We start from the raw sequence: 19,025 nt of genomic DNA, 5'->3' as shown, positions 1-19,025 counted from the left end.
GGCGGGCATACAGTTCTTGAGGCCAAGGCATCACTGGACCAGTGCCTGTGGGTATGCACGGGGGTCAGTGCAGGGAGGCCATTCAGAGGTGTGAGGAAAGAGAAGACGTATTGGAGAGAGTGAACATTTTCAGAAACTGTAGTAGGATCAAAGCCACTGTGGCTCTAGTGATAATTGTGGATACATGGCATCGTGTTGGAACATGGAAGACTGAGTGTGATTATATGCATTTTTTTTTAAACACAGAATTGTTTTTATAACCGGAAGCAAATGGACAGAACTTAAATATGTTCCTTCATTTTTGAATATAGAGGGACCTGACTATAAAACGTTATACCTAATAATGCATATATTTTTTCTGATGTCCAAATGGATAGACAGTGAATCCTTACATATGGAGTTATTTAAAATTGAACTACATGAAGAACTCTCTAAATGGTTTGCTATGGGTATATGTCATGTTTCTGGACTTTTCGGTTGATATTGTATTATGTAAGTATGTATTTAGGTGGCCAATTGAATTTTATATTGAGACTAAATTTTATATTGAGGAAAAAAATATCAAATGAAGGTTTATGAGCACACAAATTTTATTTTCCTTAAATAATATCTTCAGGCCAGGGCTTGATGAGCTTCTCTTCCCTTTTTCCTCTTCTGGGCATTCTGCCGCCTTTACAAATATGCTGACTGAGTCCTGTGGGCCAGCCTGGCCCTCTGTCTTCTAGGAAACATGCCCAGGAGTTGATAGAGCCAGGGTGAAGACCTGCTTCTCCACTTCCTGGCTCTATGCACTTGGGCCAATTGACTCTGGGCCTTTGTTTTCTTATTTGTAAGACACGCACAAAGTAGACCTACCTCTTCGACGTGCTGTGAGGGTTACGTGAGGTAACGTAGATGAGCCACGTCGTAGGCAGAGTGCTGGACAATGAACATAAAAATAGGCTCCAGAAACTGTGGCTATGATTTCTTTTTATCTTTTATTTTATTTTTTAAAGATTCTATGTGTTTATTTGACAGAGAGCGAGAGAGCACAAGCAGTGGGAGCGGCAGGCAGAGGGAGAAGGAGAAGCAGGCTCCCCACTGAGTAGGGAGCCCGATGTGGGACTCGATCCCAGGACCCCGGGATCATGACCTGAGCTGAAGGCAGACGCTTAACTGACTGACCCACCCAGCCGCTCCATGATTTCTTTTTAAATATATCTTTTCTTTCAAACCTTAAGAAAAGGGGAATAAATACATAAGATGAGATGACCCCCCCTACCCCAGATTATGAATGGGACCAAGGTCATGGAGAGCCCCTTACCTTACACTGTAAACTAAGGAAGGCGTTTTAGGTGGTCAGATATAGACAGATTCAAGTTCTAGGCAGATTCCTTCAGTTACAGTATGTATTTGAGGAGTCAGAATTTGAAGTATGGAGACAGCAGGGATCCATGCAGCAGGAGGACAAGTTCCAGGGACTAGCCAAACTACTCATGGTAGGTTTGAAGGAGGTATCTTAGTCTGTTTGGGCCATTAGAACAAAGTGCCTGCGGCTGGATGACTTGTGAGCAACAGAAAGTTACTACTCACAGTTCTGGAGGCTGGGAAGTCCACGACCAGTATGCCAGCATGCTTGGGCGACAGCCCCCTTCTGGGTTGCAGCCCTCTCTGTGTCCTCACATGGCGGAGGGGGTGAGGGGGCTCTGTGGGGCCTCTTTTATAAAGGCACCAGTCCCATTCATGAGGCCTCCCCCCATCATGACCTATACACCTCCCAAAACTATACGCCGCCCCACCTACTAATACCATCACCTTTGGGGGTTGGAATTGCCACATAGGAATTTCAGGGAGATGCCAACATTCATACCATAGCAGAAGGGATGAGTAAAGACATGTTTAGAAGGGCAGCTCACGGGGGAAGCTAGGGATCGGACATGCAGCCGAGGGAGAGGGTGGAGTCCGGGATGACTCTCAGATCTATAGCAGGGGTAATTAGGTGAAAAGTGGGGCCACCATGATAGAAAAAAAATGTGCAAAAGACACAGGGAAGGGGACAAGCAATGAGTTTTAGCTTTGTTGAGCTTGAGACTCCTGTGGCACATTATCCAGAGATTTCTGGGAGGCTTGGATGTGAGGCTATGAAGTCCTGGGGCAAAGATTGAACTGGACAAGGAGATTCGGGAGTCGTCTGCCCCTTGTAAGAAAAGAAAGCCATGACAGAGGAAGTGATTACGCCCAGGAAGCAAGAAGGGTGAGGAAACTCAGTGGGCTGAGGGTGGGACCCTGAGGGGTGCCCAACACCTGTGTAACAGAGCAAGGAAGAAGGACTCATGGGGAGGATTGACCAGAATCCATCAGAGGAGAAAAAGGAAAACTAGGAATGGTAGTGTTTTGAGTCAAATGGATCTGGTGTGAAAACTGGAGAACTAGACATTTATAACAAGTAATTCAATCATAGTAGTAATGGCGGTGGTGGTAGTAGTGTAACGAACACCATCAATCATCACGTGTCATTATATTCCTCTTGAGTTTTTCCCCTGGGTAGAGGAAGGAGGGGAAGGTAGATGGGTATTCGCTTCTGAACAATATCCTAGAGGCTTTCGTGGACTCCAGAATTTGATTATGAAGACCGCATTTCGCTCTTCAGTACTTCATCCATCCGTTCTCCCTCGTGATAGAGCTGCCTCACCGGCCTCCATTTACACGGTTGGCCTCGAGGTCATTGCTGGGGAGCTCGCAACAGAGACATGGGGGAGGGGAAGAATACTTCTCTGAGGTAGCCAAGGGAGTTTGAAGAGGAAGGGAAAGGAGACTAGAATATTTGCTCCATGGCCTACTTGTAAAGAAGAGATCACCTATAACCTTACAGAATTAAGTGAGTTGCGAGACTAGAAAAGAGGAGTCGTCAGGCTGTTTGTGTCCTCCTTTCTCTGGAACACTGGCTACTTTTTGACCCTAGCGACATAAGCCAGCATTTCCCTCTCTCTGTTCTGTGCAGTAAGATGCTAATAGTTATTTCCCCATATTAAGCATGTTATATTTGGGAAATGCTGCACTTTACTTTTTAAACAACTGTACACCCGCCGTGGGGCTCAGACAGACAAGCCTGAGATCGAGAGTTGAACGCTCTACCGACTGAGCCCGCCAGGTGCCCCCCGAAAATGCTACATTTTAAAACAAGTCACGCTGTGACTCAGTGGAATCATCCTTGGAACCGGTCCTGTCATTACTTTGCCGTGAAACCTTGTCGAGGAACATTCTTGAGGACCTGCCAGCGTGGGAACCATTGGTATCATTCGTTTAGCGCTTCCCGCTCCTCTAAGGCCCCGGTGAGAACTTCGCCTCGATCCCCGATGAGTTGTTCAGGGGTGCCAGAGTGCGGGGGTTGATGCCACTGAATGTGGAGTTAGAATGTCCGGGTTCGAAATCTACACTTTCAATGCTATCCCGATCAAAATACCGAGGACATTTTTCAAAGAACTGGAACAAATAGTCCTTAAATTTGTATGGAACCAGAAAAGGCCCCGAATCTCCAAGGAACTGTTGAAAAGGAAAAACAAAGCTGGGGGCATCACAATGCCGGATTTCGAGCTGTACTACAAAGCTGTGATCACAAAGACAGCATGGTACTGGCACAAAAACAGACACATCGACCAATGGAACAGAATAGAGAACCCAGAAATGGACCCTCGGCTCTTTGGGCAACTAATCTTTGATAAAGCAGGAAAAAACATCCGGTGGAAAAAAGACAGTCTCTTCAATAAATGGTGCTGGGAAAATTGGACAGCTACATGCAAAAGAATGAAACTTGACCACTCTCTCACACCATACACAAAAATAAACTCCAAATGGATGAAAGACCTCAATGTGAGACAGGAATCCATCAAAATTCTAGAGGAGAACATAGGCAACAACTTCTATGACATCGGCCAGAGCAACCTTTTTCACGACACATCTCCAAAGGCAAGAGAAATAAAAGATAAAATGAACTTATGGGACTTTATCAGGATAAAGAGCTTCTGCACAGCCAAGGAAACAGTCAAAAAAACTAAGAGACAGCCCACGGAATGGGAGAATATATTTGCAAAGGACACCACAGATAAAGGACTGGTATCCAAGATCTACAAAGAACTTCTCAAACTCAATACACGAGAAACAAATAAACAAATCATAAAATGGGCAGAAGATATGAACAGACACTTTTCCAATGAAGACATACAAATGGCTAACAGACACATGAAAAAATGTTCAAAATCATTAGCCATCAGGGAAATTCAAATCAAAACCACACTGAGATACCACCTTACGCCAGTTAGAATGGCAAAGATAGACAAGGCAAGAAACAACAATTGTTGGAGAGGATGTGGAGAAAGGGGATCCCTCCTACATTGTTGGTGGGAATGCAAGTTGGTACAGCCACTCTGGAAAACAGTGTGGAGGTCCCTTAAAAAGTTAAAAATTGAACTACCCTATGACCCAGCCATTGCACTACTGGGTGTTTACCCCAAAGATACAGACGTAGTAAAGAGAAGGGCCATATGCACCCCAATGTTCATAGCTGCATTGTCCACAATAGCCAAATCATGGAAGGAGCCGAGATGCCCTTCAACAGATGACTGGATTAAGAAGCTGTGGTCCATATATACAATGGAATATTACTCAGCTATCAGAAAGAACGAATTCTCAACATTTGCTGCAACATGGACGGCACTGGAGGAGATAATGCTAAGTGAAATAAGTCAAGCAGAGAAAGACAATTATCATATGATTTCTCTCATCTATGGAACATAAGAACTAGGATGATCGGTAGGGGAAGAAAGGGATAAAGAAAAGGGGGGTAATCAGAAGGGGGAATGAAACATGAGAGACTATGGACTATGAGAAACAAACTGAAGACTTCAGAGGGGAGGGGGTGGGGGAATGGGATAGACTGGTGATGGGTAGTAAGGAGGGCACGTATTGCATGGTGCACTGGGTGTTATACGCAACTAATGAAGCATCAAACTTTACATCGGAATCTGGGGATGTATTGTATGGTGATTAACATAATAAAAAAAAAAAAAAGAATGTCCGGGTTCGAAGTCTCGCCCCATCCCCAGCCCTGTGACCAGCCACGTGACCTAACCTCTTTTCTGAGAAAGGGGTAATAGGAACGCCTACGTTATGGGGTTGTTATGCAGATTACATAAAAATAATAATGTAGAGCCTTTGTTACATGGCTGGCACAGAGCGAGCACTCAGTGAATATCTGGCTATCATGACGTATATCATAAGTACACGTCTTATAATCTTACTTTAAAACATCTCCTCCGAAGACCCACAGTAAAACAACGACCATATTGGTCTTCCCTCCACCCTCAAATCGCGCACAGGGGAAACTAAACTTAACAAGAGTTTGTTTTACGTGTCAGGATGCCTGAAAGTCTAGATTAAATTAATGCAGTTGGTGGCTGAGGAATGTAATTAAAATATGTTTCACGGGACATAATGCTTTAGAAAAAAAAATGCCTATGAAAGCAGGAAGGCCCAATGTGAGGGTGACCAGGTTATTTGCCTAGCATCTCTCTATTGTAGCCTGTTACCTGTTGCTGTGAATAGTTGCTGGCTTCTATTGTATCCATGTGATGTGACTGCTGCTAATGGAACTTAATGAGCCTCCATTACCGCTGTTCAGCCTGCTCTGTTTTTGAATTAGATGAAACAGTGCGCTAAATGGAGAGGCTCTAATTAAGCATATTTGGAAGGGAATATACATATATTTTGTGCTCTTTCCCTCATCATCTCTGCCAATTCTCATTTTGCAGGTTTCAGAAGGTCAGGAAGCATTTATTAAGCCTCTACTTAGTTAGAGAAGTTGAATTCTATAGCAGAAGTAGGAAAGAGAGGGTCCCACCCACATATTATAAACACGGAAAATATCACCCCTTTTGTTCTTTAATTCCTGTCTGCCAAGCTCCCAGCAAGAAGAAGTGGAGGATTTCTCAATCCATGTGTCTTGGGATACATTTTAGAGGATATTTCACACTATTTTGGGAAGTGCTTGCTGCAGCTGAATGTTCAATCCTACATAGTATAATCACTGATTCCTCCAAGCCCCACTTAAGACTGGGGATCACTTTTAATTTCTGCATATGGTCATGTCAGCCATGAAACCGTTGATGAGATTCCCTTCCTTGCTGTTTTCCCTCTTTCTTCCTCCNCCCCACTTAAGACTGGGGATCACTTTTAATTTCTGCATATGGTCATGTCAGCCATGAAACCGTTGATGAGATTCCCTTCCTTGCTGTTTTCCCTCTTTCTTCCTCCCTTCCCTTCCCTTCCCTCCCTTCCCTTCCTTCCCTTCCTTTCCCTTTCCCTTTCCCTTTCCCTTTCCCTTTCCCTTTTCNCCTTCCCTTCCCTTCCCTCCCTTCCCTTCCTTCCCTTCCTTTCCCTTTCCCTTTCCCTTTCCCTTTCCCTTTTCCTTTTCCCTTTCCTTTCCTTTCCTTTCCTTTCCTTTCCTTTCCTTTCCTTTCCTTTCCTTTCCTTTCCTTTCCTTTCCTTTCCTTTCTTTCCTTTCCTTCTTTCCTTTCCTTCCCTTCCCTTCCCTTCCCTTCCTTCTTTTTACTTTATTTCTGCTTATCAAGGATTTTTATTATTGAGAATTTGGCCAGAATACTCAGTTATCCAAATAAAAGAATAAAACAGGGAAAAGAAAGAAAGAAAAAAATGTCATAAGCCAGAGGACACTTTGAAATTTTCTTTTTTCCATTTAGTCTTCCATATAATTTTAGTTAAAGTTATACAAGTTTGGGTGCACCTGGGTGGCTCAGTTGGTGAAGCGTCTGACTCTTGATTTCCGCTCAAGTGATGATCCCAGGGTCATTAGATCGAGCCCCGTGTCAGGCTCTGTACCCGGTGTAGTCTGTTTGAAATTCTCTCTCCCTCTGCTCCTTCCTCCACTCTCTCTCCCTCAAAATAAATAAATAAAATCCTTAAAAAAAAGTATACAAGTTTTATGCTGCCCCCTCCCGCCTTATACATCAAAAACATTTCTTCAAATAATTAAACATTATTTATAAATATATTTTTAGCTTTTATTGTTTCTTGACCTACAAAGTTTTTAAACCAAATTTAAACGTATATAGTACAGAGCATAAGTCGTCCACATCCCCATGCCTACCATCAGAGATAGCCAAAGGAAATTGCTATCAACAATGTAAGTATGATTTTTAATGGCTGCATGATATCTCATAATGTAAAGAGTATCTACTTCAGCATAGTGAAATCATAGTCTTTTTATGTACATTGCTGAATGGAATGTCCCAATGTTGCACCTTTGTCACCATTGAGTTATTTTAATCATTTGCTAGGCTACAAAAGATGTTGTTGTAATGTAGGTGAGCTCATTTTAATTCCCCTTTCTCTGCATACCTAATGAGGTTGCATATTTTACCTTATCTTTTCCTTATCTTTTGTATTTTATCTTTCATGAATTGCTGTTCACATCCTTTGGAGTCTTTGTAATTTTTTTCTGTAACAAATTATGAAAGCTTTTTTTTTTTTTTAAGATTTTATTATTTATTTGAGAGAGAGAGTGCATGAGTGGGGGGGAGGGGCCGAGGGAGAAGCAGATTCCCCACTCAGCAGGGAGCCCAACACGTGGCTCCATCCCAGGACCCTGAGATCATGACCTGAGCCAAAGGCTTAACCAACTGAGCCACCAGAGTGTCCCAACAATTTGTAAAAGCTTTTGATTTATTAAGGGATACAAGCACCTCCTTACATTTGTTAGAATAATTTCTAGCCTACTGTTTATTTTAAAATTTTATATTTTTACGTATATGAGTTTGTTTTTATGTAACCAAATATGAGATATTTTGTAATTTATTGTGTTGTTAAGCTTAGAAAGCTGTATTAGTTTCCTAGGGCTGCCATAATGACGTACCGATTATTAGGTGTCTTATAGCAACAGAAATTATTGTGTCACAGTTCTGGAGGTTACAAGTCCAAAATCGAGAAGTTGGGAGGGCCATGCTTCCTCTGTTGGCTCTAGTGGAGAATCCTTCTTTCTTCTTCTAGCTTCTGGCGTTTACTGGCAGTCCTTGGTATTCCTGGGCTTGTAGACACATCAGGGAAGTTGTAGGGTGGTCTTCGCCCTGTGTATATTCACATCCGCTTCTCACTGTGCCCAGATTTCCCTTTTATAAGGACACCAGCCCAGCCGTAGTGGCTTAAGTCTACCCTAATGACCTCAGTTTAACTTTAACTCTCTGTAAAGACCATGTTTCCAAATAAGGTCCTATTGTAGCATTACTAGGGGGTTAGGACTTCAACATATCTCTTTTGGGGGGCACAAAATGAAACCCATCCCCATATACAGGTATTTATAGGTATGCAGATAATATTAACCAACACTTCCTTCATTCTTTCTCTCTAAGTCAGTCATTACATTTAATTAGCTTTTGACCTTCATAGCTGAAAATACCTTGTGTTGCTTTTATGTGAATCAATGGCTGGATGTTGTAATGTTGGGTTATAATATTCAAGATAATTTTAAAAAATTTGCCTCAGGCTTTCTCAGAATGTAGGACTCTTAAAATGGGTTTTGTTTGAAGCTTGGGAAGCCTATTTGAACTGTAGGTTTGGATTTTTTTTTAAGATTTATACATTTTTTTTTCTAATTACATATTTGATTATTAATTCTGTTCCTCTCATTCTGGCTTATTCCTCAAGATCTCCTTTCCCTATCCCAAATAGCATAGTGTTTGTCAGTAGGAGATTTGTGGATGTTTCTCATCTAAATTAATGAATATATTAATGAATGCAATAGGGCTGGTGGATGGAACATTGGAGGGATGACTAGCAGGAAACTGGAAACACGGTTCTGAAATGCTAGAAATAAGGACTAGAAAAGTAAATGTATAGTATTTCCTCTTTGGAGTGATAGTAAGAATTATAGGAAGGTGTGAGACCACCTGAGATAAGACAGAGGACTCACCCAACCTGGGGAAGCCTCTGAAGCTTAGGAGCCTTCTAAGGATGGAACTAGGACAGGAAGAGAGCAAGGCAAGTTCCCACTGGCTTAACGTGGTTATTGGTTTTCTCCCTCCCTTTACCACTAGGGTAACAGAGATGTACTTCCAAATGAAAGAAATGAATGAAAAAGTGTCTTTTATAAAGGACTCTTTACTGTCCTTGGACAGCCAAGTGGGACACCTGCAGGACCTCTCTGCCCTGACAGTGGATACCCTAAAATTCCTTTCTGCTGTTGACACCTTACAAGAGGATGAGGCTCTCCTGGCCAACAGAAAGCATTCTACGTGCAGAAAACTTCCCCACAGCTGGAGCAACATCATCTGTGCGGGGGTTCCAGGCAGCATGGAGATCTCTGGGGAGAAGAAATACCAGTATTATAGCATGCCTCCTTCGTTGCTGCGGAGTCTGGCCAGAGGCCAGCATACCCTGAGAGTGCAGAGGGAGCCCCTTCTTGAGATCACAGACAGTCAGAGAGAGGTTTCAAATGTAATAGATGAGCAGGAAAAGCAAGAAATAGAAACTACCATAGTTGCTTCTGGGGTGTCCATTAACAGGCAATCTCAGCGAAAGTATGGCCAGTTTCTCCTGGTCCCTTCTTATCTAAAGCAAGTTCCTTTTTCTGCAGAAACTGACTTTCCTCTGTTCAGACCATCCGTGGAAGCAGGCACAGATGTGCTGGCAGTCAAACAGGTCACCCAGAGTGAGGTCCCTGTTCGTCTGACTTGGCAGAGCCCCGCACTCTCAGCTCAGGGCTCAGTGGCTGAACCTGAGGCACAGTACGAGTCAGTCTCTCAGATCCCAGCCAGACAAGACAAGGGCGGGGAGCAAGTTCTACCCACTTTTATTTGCACATCTCCACCAATGAAAATGACCTCCCTCCCTTCCCAAGGCGAGAGCACGGGAACTGGAGGTGGGTATGTGAACTGGGCATTTTCAGAAGGTGATGAAACTGGTGTGTTTAGCATCAAGAAAAAATGGCAGACCTGCTTGGCCTCCACTTGTAACAGCGACTCTAAAGAGAGCGGCCAAAGCCAGAGGCAGATCCGAGCCAGATCCCTATCTGAAAACTCATCAAGCTTGGCCCATAGTAGTGACTGCTCAGAGGTGGGACCATGGCTGCAGCCAAACACATCCTGTTGGATCAATCCTTTCCGCAGAGATAGGCCCTTCACTCGGAGTCACAGTTTGAGATTCCACAAGGAGAACAAACTGAAGATCTCTAAGATTAAAAGTAAGAAGTGAACATTTTTTTTTGTTTAAAAATAAGCTCTTAAATTACTAAATTCTATGCATTACTATTATTTTTAAAAAGTTGACCGTGTTTGACTATACCCTCATTCTCCCCATTCTCAGTCGTCTCTAAAACCAAATGGCTCCCTGCACAATATTAAACCTTTTTTGCAAACCCTTTCCCTTACAGATCTTTCAAGATCCTCAGAGATAGGGCAGTCAGCATGGATCAAAACAAAAATGCTAATCAAGGATAAGAGATCGTCAAAGAAGAAGAAGAAAACCCAAGGACTACAGGTGCCAGTAAGTGTCTTGTCTGTCGTTGGCAATTGAGGTATGTAGCCTATCTTAGCTTGGTTTCCGTATTGTAAAGTGCCAGGCACACTGCAAAATGGCCCTGTACTGGAAGGAGTGAAGATGTAGATTTAAGAGTCATCAGAGTGGATATGCCACAGCTCATTTATCAGCTCACATGTTGAAGGACACTTGTGTTATTTTCGGTTTTGGGCTATTCCAAACAAAGCTGTTATGAACATTTGTGCACACGTCTTTGTGTGGACATATGTTTCAATTTCTCTTTGGTAAATATTTAGGAGTAGCATGTCAGAGTCATATGGTAAGTATTTGTTTCATTTTAGAAGACACTTCCAAACAGCTTTTCAGAGTGGCTCTACCATTTTACATTCCCACCAGTTTACGAAGAGTAGTTTATGAGAGTTCCAGCGGTCCCCGTTCTCACCAATCCTTAGTATGCTGGGTCTTTTTAACTTTAGCCATAGTCGGGGGTATGTAGTGGGATCTCATGGTGATTTCATTTGCATTTCTGGAGTGACTAGTGTTGCAAGGTATCTTTTATGGGCTTATTATTTCTATTTAAGAAAATTTGCAAAACCCAAGATCACTGAGATTTTCTTTCATGTTTTCTTCTAGAAGTTTCAGAGTTTTTGCTCTTATATTTAGGTCTAGCGCCCATTTTGAGTTAACTTTTGTATGTGGTGATAGGTAAGGATTGAGGTCCCTCCTTCTTTTCCTTTTTCTCCCCCCCACCCCACTCTTTATTTCTTTGTTCCTTCCTTCCCCCCTCCCTCCCATCCTTCCTTGAATACAAATATCAATTTTTTCCTACCATTTTCTGGTAAAAAGATTGTCCTTTTCCTATTGAGTTTCCTTGATACCTTTGTCAAAAATGAATTGACCATGTATATCTATAATTTGTATGGATCTATTTCTGGATCTGTTCTGTTCCATTTATCTATATGTCTATTTTTATGAAAATACCATGGTATCTTGAGTACTGTATTTTATATTAAATATTGAAATCATGTAGTGTAGGTCTGCCAAAGTTTTTGTTTTTTTTCAAAGTAGTGTTTTTTTTGTTTTTTGTTTTTTGTTTTTTTTTGGCTATTCTAGTTTCTTTGCATTTCCACATATATTTAGAATCAGCTTGACAGTTTTTATAGAGAAGTCTGCTGGGGTGAGTGGAATTGCTGTGAATCAACTTGGGGAGAATTGGCATCTTAACAATAATAAGTTTTTTGATCCATGAGCATGATATGTCTCTCTATTTATTTAGCTATTCCTCAGTTTCTCTCAACAATGTTTTGTAGTTTTCAGTGTTCTTTTTTTTTTTTTAAGATTTTTTATTTATTCATTTGAGACAGAGAGACGGAGCACGAGCAGGGGAAAGAGTCAGAGGGAGAGGGAGAAGCAGACTCCTTGTGGAGCTGGGAGCCTGACATGGGGCTCGATCCCAGGACTCTGGGATCATAACCTGAGCTGAAGGCAGATACTTAACCATCTGAGCCACCCAGGTGCCAAAAGTGTTCAGTTCTTGCACATGTTTTTTAAAATGTCTCCCTAAGTATTTATTATTTTTTACTTTATTATAAATGCAATTATAAAAATTAATTCCTGATTATTTGTTGGTGGTATATAGAAATACATATATTTTAAAGATTATTTGTGAGAGAGGGAGAGAGAATGTGAGCAGGGGTGAGGGGCAGAGAGAATCTTCAAGCAGACTCCCTGCTGAGCATGGAGCCCAACACAGGGCTTGATCCATGACCCCATGATCATGACCTGAGCTGAAACCAAGAGTCAGATGCTTAACCAACTGAGCCACCCAGGTGCCCCTAGCAATATATTTTTAAAATATTGATTTTATACACTACAACCTTACTAAACTTGCTAATTTGTTTGTAGAGGTTTTTTTCCTCTGTAGGATTTTCTATATAAATGGTCATGTTATCTACAAATGAAGATAGTTTTACTTTACAAATTTACTTTTTTACCTTTCAAATCCAGATGTGTTTTATTTATTTTTCTTGCCTCATTACACTGGCTGCCATCTCTAGTATAATATTGAATAAAAGTGGCAAAAAAAAAAGATATCCTTTCCTTTTCTCTGCTCTTAGGGGGAAAACATTTAAGCTTTTACCAGTAAGTATGATGTTAGCTGTAGCTTTTTATGTAGCTGCCCTTTATCAAGTTAAAGAACTTCCCTTCTACACCTAGTTTCTGAGAGTTTTTGTCATTAATAGATGTTGGCATTTTTTCAAATACTTTTTCTGCACCTCCTGATAAAATTGGATGGTTTTTCCTTTTTACTATGTTAATATGATTAATTATATTAATTAATTTTATAATGTAGAAGTACTATTTAGAGTATTAAGTCAACCTGGCTAGGATGAATCCTGCTTGACCATGATGTATTATCTTTTTTGTATGCTATATTTATTTTGCTAAAATCTTAATAAGATTTTTTGCATCTGTATTCTTGAGGAATATTTGTCTATTGATCTTTTTTCTTGTAATGTCTTTGTCTGGTTTGGGTATCAGGGTGATCCTGGGCTTATTGACTGAGTTGGGAAGTATTACCCTCTTCAGTTTTCTAGTTGAGTTTGCATAGAATTGATACCATTGCAACTTTTATTATTTGGTAGAATCAACCAATGAAACCATCTTTGTGGGAAGGTTTTTAGCTGCAAATTCAATTTCTGTAATAGATATAGGACTATTTGGGTTATCTGATTCATCTTTAACGAGCTTTGTTTGTGTCTTTCAAAGAATTTGTCCATTTCATGTAAGTTGTTGAATTTATTGGCATATAGTTTTTATAATCTTTTCTTATCCCCGTATTATCTATGGGGCCTATAGTGACATCACTTCTATCATTCCTAATATTTTATATTTGTGTTTCTTTGTTTCATGATTAGTCTGGCTACTGGCTTATCTGCTTTATTGATATTTCAAAGAACCAGTTCTTGGTTTCATTGATTTGTCTCTGAATACTATTTTATTAATTTCTGCTCTTTATTATTTCGTTTGCTTTGGTTTTAATTTGCCCTATTTTTTTTCTAGTTTGTTAAGATAGAAGCTTTGCTCATTGATTTGAGATGGTCTTCTTTTCTAATACGGCATTTAGTGCTATAAAATTTCCTCTAATCATGGTGTTAGCTATATTCCACTAATTCCAATATGTTATGCTCACATTTTCATTTAGTGAATCTTTTTATTTATTATTAGGAAGCCTTAGATCTGAGTTAGTAATTCTATAGGACTTCACCTTTCATGATCTTAATTTAATGCCCTGCTTTGTTTTTCCATATAATAATCTGGATGCATTTTTAAAAGCACCTCAACTCTTTTTAGAATGAGAAGCAGAAGCAAAGAGATAAGTATTAAGATAATTATGTAAAATTACCTTTTGGAGGGAGAGATTTAGCTTGTAAAGAAGACTCTCCTACAGGGAAATGTTATGAGTTGCTCGAATCTTAGGAAATATGAATTCAGTGGATTTGTTTTTTGCAGTAGTTAAAGTGGCCAGAATTTAACTAGAAATTGAAACTGGGCTTAGGTATTAATAACTTGCATTTGTTTATTGCTTGGTATTTTGTCATTTATCTCATTTCTTCTCTGTCCCTGGTTAGTACATATGGAAGCCATTACTGTTGGCTACCTGTTATTCTAATGACAAAGGGAATGGGATTCACAGACGTTAAGTGATTTACCCAAGTTTACATAACTTCTAAGTGATAGATCTAGAATTCCAACACAAGTTCTTTTCAGATCCAAGCCTTATGTTTCTTTCTCTATGCCACTGGTTCTCAAATTGTGGTCTTCTATCAGCAGTGATAGCATTACCTGGAAACTTATTAGATATTCAAATTCTTTCTACCTCTAGGCCTAATGAATCATGGATCTTGGAGGTGGGACCCGGTGATCTGTGGTTTAGCATAGCCTTGAGTGATTCTGATGCACGCTCACGTTTGACAACCGCTGCCCCCTACCGTCATTCTCAGTCATCACCACAAATAGTAATCACATGGTGCTTGTGTCCTGCCAGCTTAACTAATGGGAGTTTTCAAAGATTTCCAGGTGATTCTAATGTGCAGCCAATGTTAACAACCACTGTTACTCACCATAGTACCTCTATGAGTCACATTAATGACTCAAAATGTTTTCAGATTAATGTCACTGTGTTCCAACAAGTGTCTTTCTCTCCAGGTCATAAAGGTCGACACCTGCTCTCAAAATGACCAACTGGAATCAGAGCCAGGAGAAAATAACATCTCAGAAGAAGAGGCCTATAGCAAGAACTGGCTCACAGTGTCCAAATTTAGTCAGATAAGTATGTAACAGTCTAGACTCTTAGAACTCAAAAACTCTGAGAAAGTTTCCTCGCTGTGCTCCCAGACCACTGGTGGTCCCTGCTATTTTTTCAAGGGGAGATGATGGAATGAGAGGATGGCAATATCCATTTAGAAAAATAGCTCTTTTTGATTTTTAATTTTTATGAATTTCCATTCGTTTAATGGAATAGTTTTTGGGATCCAGAAAAGAAAAATCAAAGTTTAGGTAGTCTCATATCCAGAGCTGTTAAACCTGGCTCAGGGAGTGTTCATTTGGTCTGATCTATGGGGTGGGGTTCTCTAATGTTATAAATTCTTGAGGTTCATGAGACATTGATATGGACCCTTACACAGAACTCAGTGGGATGAGTTGTGGTTGGTTATTTATTACTACTGACATATAGTATTTATTCCATGGGCAAGTGTCCCTTAATGGGGGTTTGTAAAGAAGAAAAGATGGATCAACTCACTACAAATGAAAACTATGAGGTAGGCAGAGAATGTGAAATAAGCCTGGACAAGTAAGATAAGACCAGATTATGAACAGAATTGGGAGCAGCGATCAGAACTTTGAACTTCTTGCTTTATACAATAAGAGACCTTTACCAGTTGTTTTTTTTTTTTTTATTTTGCTTTCACACATTTGAGGTTTATTCTCAGACAAAGCCCTACGCAAATGTTTGACAGGCAGCCTCCCATCCAGGGATGCAGGGACCCAGGTTCCACCCATGTTGTAGCTCTATCATGTTCAACATGGGGCTTCAAAGATCTCTGCAGGACACCTCCACGGCTGCCATGGCAAGACAGAATGCAGTTGATATCCATATTCTGTTTATCCGTTCATCCATTCATCCATCGATGGACACTTGGGTTGTTCCCACCTCTTGGCTACTGTGAATAATGCTGCTATGAACATGGGTGTACAAATATCTTCTTTTTTCTGTCTTTAGTTACGGAGTTTACTCTGCCAGTCTTCAGGTCAATTTTTTGAGTATTAGGATGATTTGATAGTTATCTAGTTGTATTTGTGGGAAGAGGTGAGTCTAGGGTCCTCCTACGCCGTCGCCATCTTCCTCACACTCCCTTTTACTAATTTTTAAACAGAAGGAACTATGTGACCAGGACTCACAAATATTTAAAATTATTTGAAATACTAAACTTAAGGTACAAATAGTATATTGAAATCTATGTTGTTATGCTTCTTTAAAACCTTGCTTTCTCCTATGGTTGGTGGTTTTCAACCAAGGGCCAATTTCATACACCTCCCACCTCTCTTCCCTGGGACATTTGGCAAAGTCTCATGACATTTTTGGTTATGACGACTAAGGGAGGTACAGGTATTCTTGACTTCTAGTGAGTAGAGGCCAAAGATGGTGATAAACACCCTACTGCAATGAGTGGGATAGTCTCTTTCCTCCTGACAAGGAATTATCCAGCCTGAAATGTCAATGCCAAGGTTGAGAAACCCTGATTTATATTTTAAAATACTCTATTGTCTGTTAAATCATTGAGAATCAAGTGGACTCTAAGCTGAAAGAGACATTAGAAATTAAATTATTCAGAACCCCCTTCATCTACAGATATGACTCGAGAGCTTAATTGTCTTGCCTTAAATCGCACAGTTTATAAGAGCCTACAATGTTGAATAAATCAAATCCCATACAAAAAAGTATGTTTCTAGGACCGATTGCTAATGTATTTATTTTATTTTTAAATGTTTATTTATATTATATTTTATATTTTTTTAATAAATACTCTGATATTTAAGTTTATGTTTTTCTTAAATTATTCAAGTTCTTTTTTTTATCAAGATATAATTATGACATATAACATTGTATTAGTTTTATGTGTACAACATGATTTGGGGGTATATATATATATACATATATACATATATATATAGTGAAACGATTACTACTACAACAAGTGAACAGTTATCAGTTCACATAGTTACAATTTTTTTTCTTGTAATGAGAATTTTCTAAGATCTATTCTCTCAGCAACTTTCAAATATACAATACAGTGTTGGTAACTGCAGTCACATGTTGTACATTACCTCTCCGGGACTTAGTTATCTTACAGTTGGAAGTCTGTACATGAGACCACCTTCACCCATTTCACTCACCCCCCACTCTCAAGTTATTTAAGTTCTTTCCAATGACTTTCAAATAGAAAAAGATGCAGGTGGCAGGAAGATTCTGGGAAAGAATCTCAAGTCTGATGATCAGAAAGGGAGAGAAGATGTAGGGAGATAGGCTGACTCCAGGTGCCTAGTTAATCTGAAGAGACAGGGAGGTCCACTGTCTACCTTGAGCCACATCCTGAATTAATCTTATTTTTTTAAAAATATATCTGAGTTAAGCATTAATTGAAAAAGAATTTAAAAATAAAAGTTTGAGGGTTGGGTGGTACCCTGTCAGGTAGCTCTCTCTGAATACAAAAAGAGAAGTTCTGAGGAATTTAACTATGAAAAGGAAAAGTATATTTTAACTTTTCCTATAGATATTTTAATATTCTGTGCTGTCATTGAAACCATATTGATCATAATTTTATGATATTGCAAAAATATCATATAACATTTTGCAATTTTTTTCTAATAGATTTTTTGCACTCTGTGTGTGTGTGNTTTTAAAGATTTTATTTATTTATTCGACAGAGATAGAGACAGCCAGCGAGAGAGGGAACACAGCAGGGGGAGTGGGAGAGGAAGAAGCAGGCTCACAGCGGAGGAGCCTGACGTGGGGCTCGATCCCGTAACGCCGGGATCACGCCCTGAGCCGAAGGCAGACGCTTAACCGCTGTGCCACCCAGGCGCCCCTGCAATTTTTTTCTAATAGATTTTTTGCACTCTGTGTGTGTGTGTGTGTGTGTGTGTGTGTGTATTTTTGGCACAAAGTCATTAGAGAAAAGAATTACTACTGTTATCTCCTATCTCCTACATTTAGCCAGGGACTCTTAATAAGCGTAATTCTCAGAATTAATCCCATCCAGTAATTAAATTATTACTGGGCACCTACTATATGCCAGTGACTCTGCAGGTACCAGTATAAAAAATAATGACAATAATGATCCTTGACATCCTTCTTAAGAAAGAGCTGAAAATGAAACGTATCTTCTGACATTCTTTTTTGTCTTTTGTTTTTGTTTTGTTTTATTTTTTCAAGTAGCCTACGATGATGCTTGATGCAGTTGTTCAGGAAGGATGCCTAACAAGTTGGAATGAAAATTTCATGTGTTTTACATAAAGCATGGACAATAGGGTGCAGGAGAACAATTTGGGATGAAAATTTCATAAAGCATGAACAAAAAGAATCGCTAAAGGTGTTCTTCTGTAAGGAGGAATCAAGTTATGGATCATTTAATGCTTGACTTTGATTAGAGAGCATAAATTATTATAAATGTAAAGGAAACTACTGATGAATAGAAATACTGTAGAATGTATAGCTTTCAACCACTTGAGAAAAAAAAGGACAAAAGAATCTTGGTAACACCGGCTAAAAAGAGAAAAAGAAACTATATTCAAATTTAGATGAATGCACTATGTTCAGATCTTTCTATTTAGGAATGTGATTTGAATGTAACACATTTTCAAGTATTCTCTAATTTTTTTTCCTTTCTTTTAACAAGATCTAGAACCCTCTATATATCAGAAAATGAAAACTAAAGAAATGGAACAGCATGCTATCCAAGTCAGTGATTATCTCAAGCAGTCTCAAGAGGTAAAAACATCTTATTTGATATTAAAAAAAAAATTTACGTACACACTTCTCTGGCTCCTTGACTGTGTCTGTTTTACCTTTTTGTTCCTTAATTGGCTTCTACTTTTTATTGGTGTTACATTTAAATCCTTGCTTTGAATATACGCTCAGTTTTTTCACTCCCTTCGTGACCCACCCCCCACTCTTTATTCTTTCCTTGTTTTTCTCCATGCAATTTATTTGTCCGCCTGGTAATTTATCACGGGTGTTTTCAGCATGAAAGATAAATAATTCAGGAATTTTTGAAACTGTTTTGAAATTTATGAATGTTGCCATTTGGAAGAAAAATAGGTATTTTCAATATGCTTTAGAGTCAATGTTATAGAAACTACTGGGAGGCAGATTCAGCCCAACCTGAGGAGGAATTTTTAGCAATTGGAGCTTTCTAAGGATGGAACGGCTCATTTCT

At 39.7% G+C, this 19,025-nt stretch overlaps 1 protein-coding gene across 3 annotated transcripts in view; it reads left to right on the top strand.

The window, feature by feature from the left end:
• TRPM6 (transient receptor potential cation channel subfamily M member 6) overlaps positions 1–19,025 on the top strand; it is a 201,820-nt gene that overhangs the window by 152,694 nt on the left and 30,101 nt on the right. For all 3 annotated transcript variants that reach the window (XM_034646981.1, XM_034646980.1, XM_019805296.2), the window contains 4 exons: positions 9,084–10,228; positions 10,418–10,530; positions 14,734–14,857; positions 18,486–18,577. In XM_034646981.1, the coding sequence (XP_034502872.1) occupies positions 9,084–10,228; positions 10,418–10,530; positions 14,734–14,857; positions 18,486–18,577 (1,474 nt within the window). The remainder of the gene's footprint in view (positions 1–9,083; positions 10,229–10,417; positions 10,531–14,733; positions 14,858–18,485; positions 18,578–19,025) is intronic.

This window comes from Ailuropoda melanoleuca, chromosome 17 (assembly GCF_002007445.2).
Source record: "Ailuropoda melanoleuca isolate Jingjing chromosome 17, ASM200744v2, whole genome shotgun sequence".
Taxonomy (NCBI): domain Eukaryota; kingdom Metazoa; phylum Chordata; class Mammalia; order Carnivora; family Ursidae; genus Ailuropoda; species Ailuropoda melanoleuca.
Note: the sequence above shows the minus strand (reverse complement) of the source record. Positions and strands in the feature narration are given on the sequence as shown.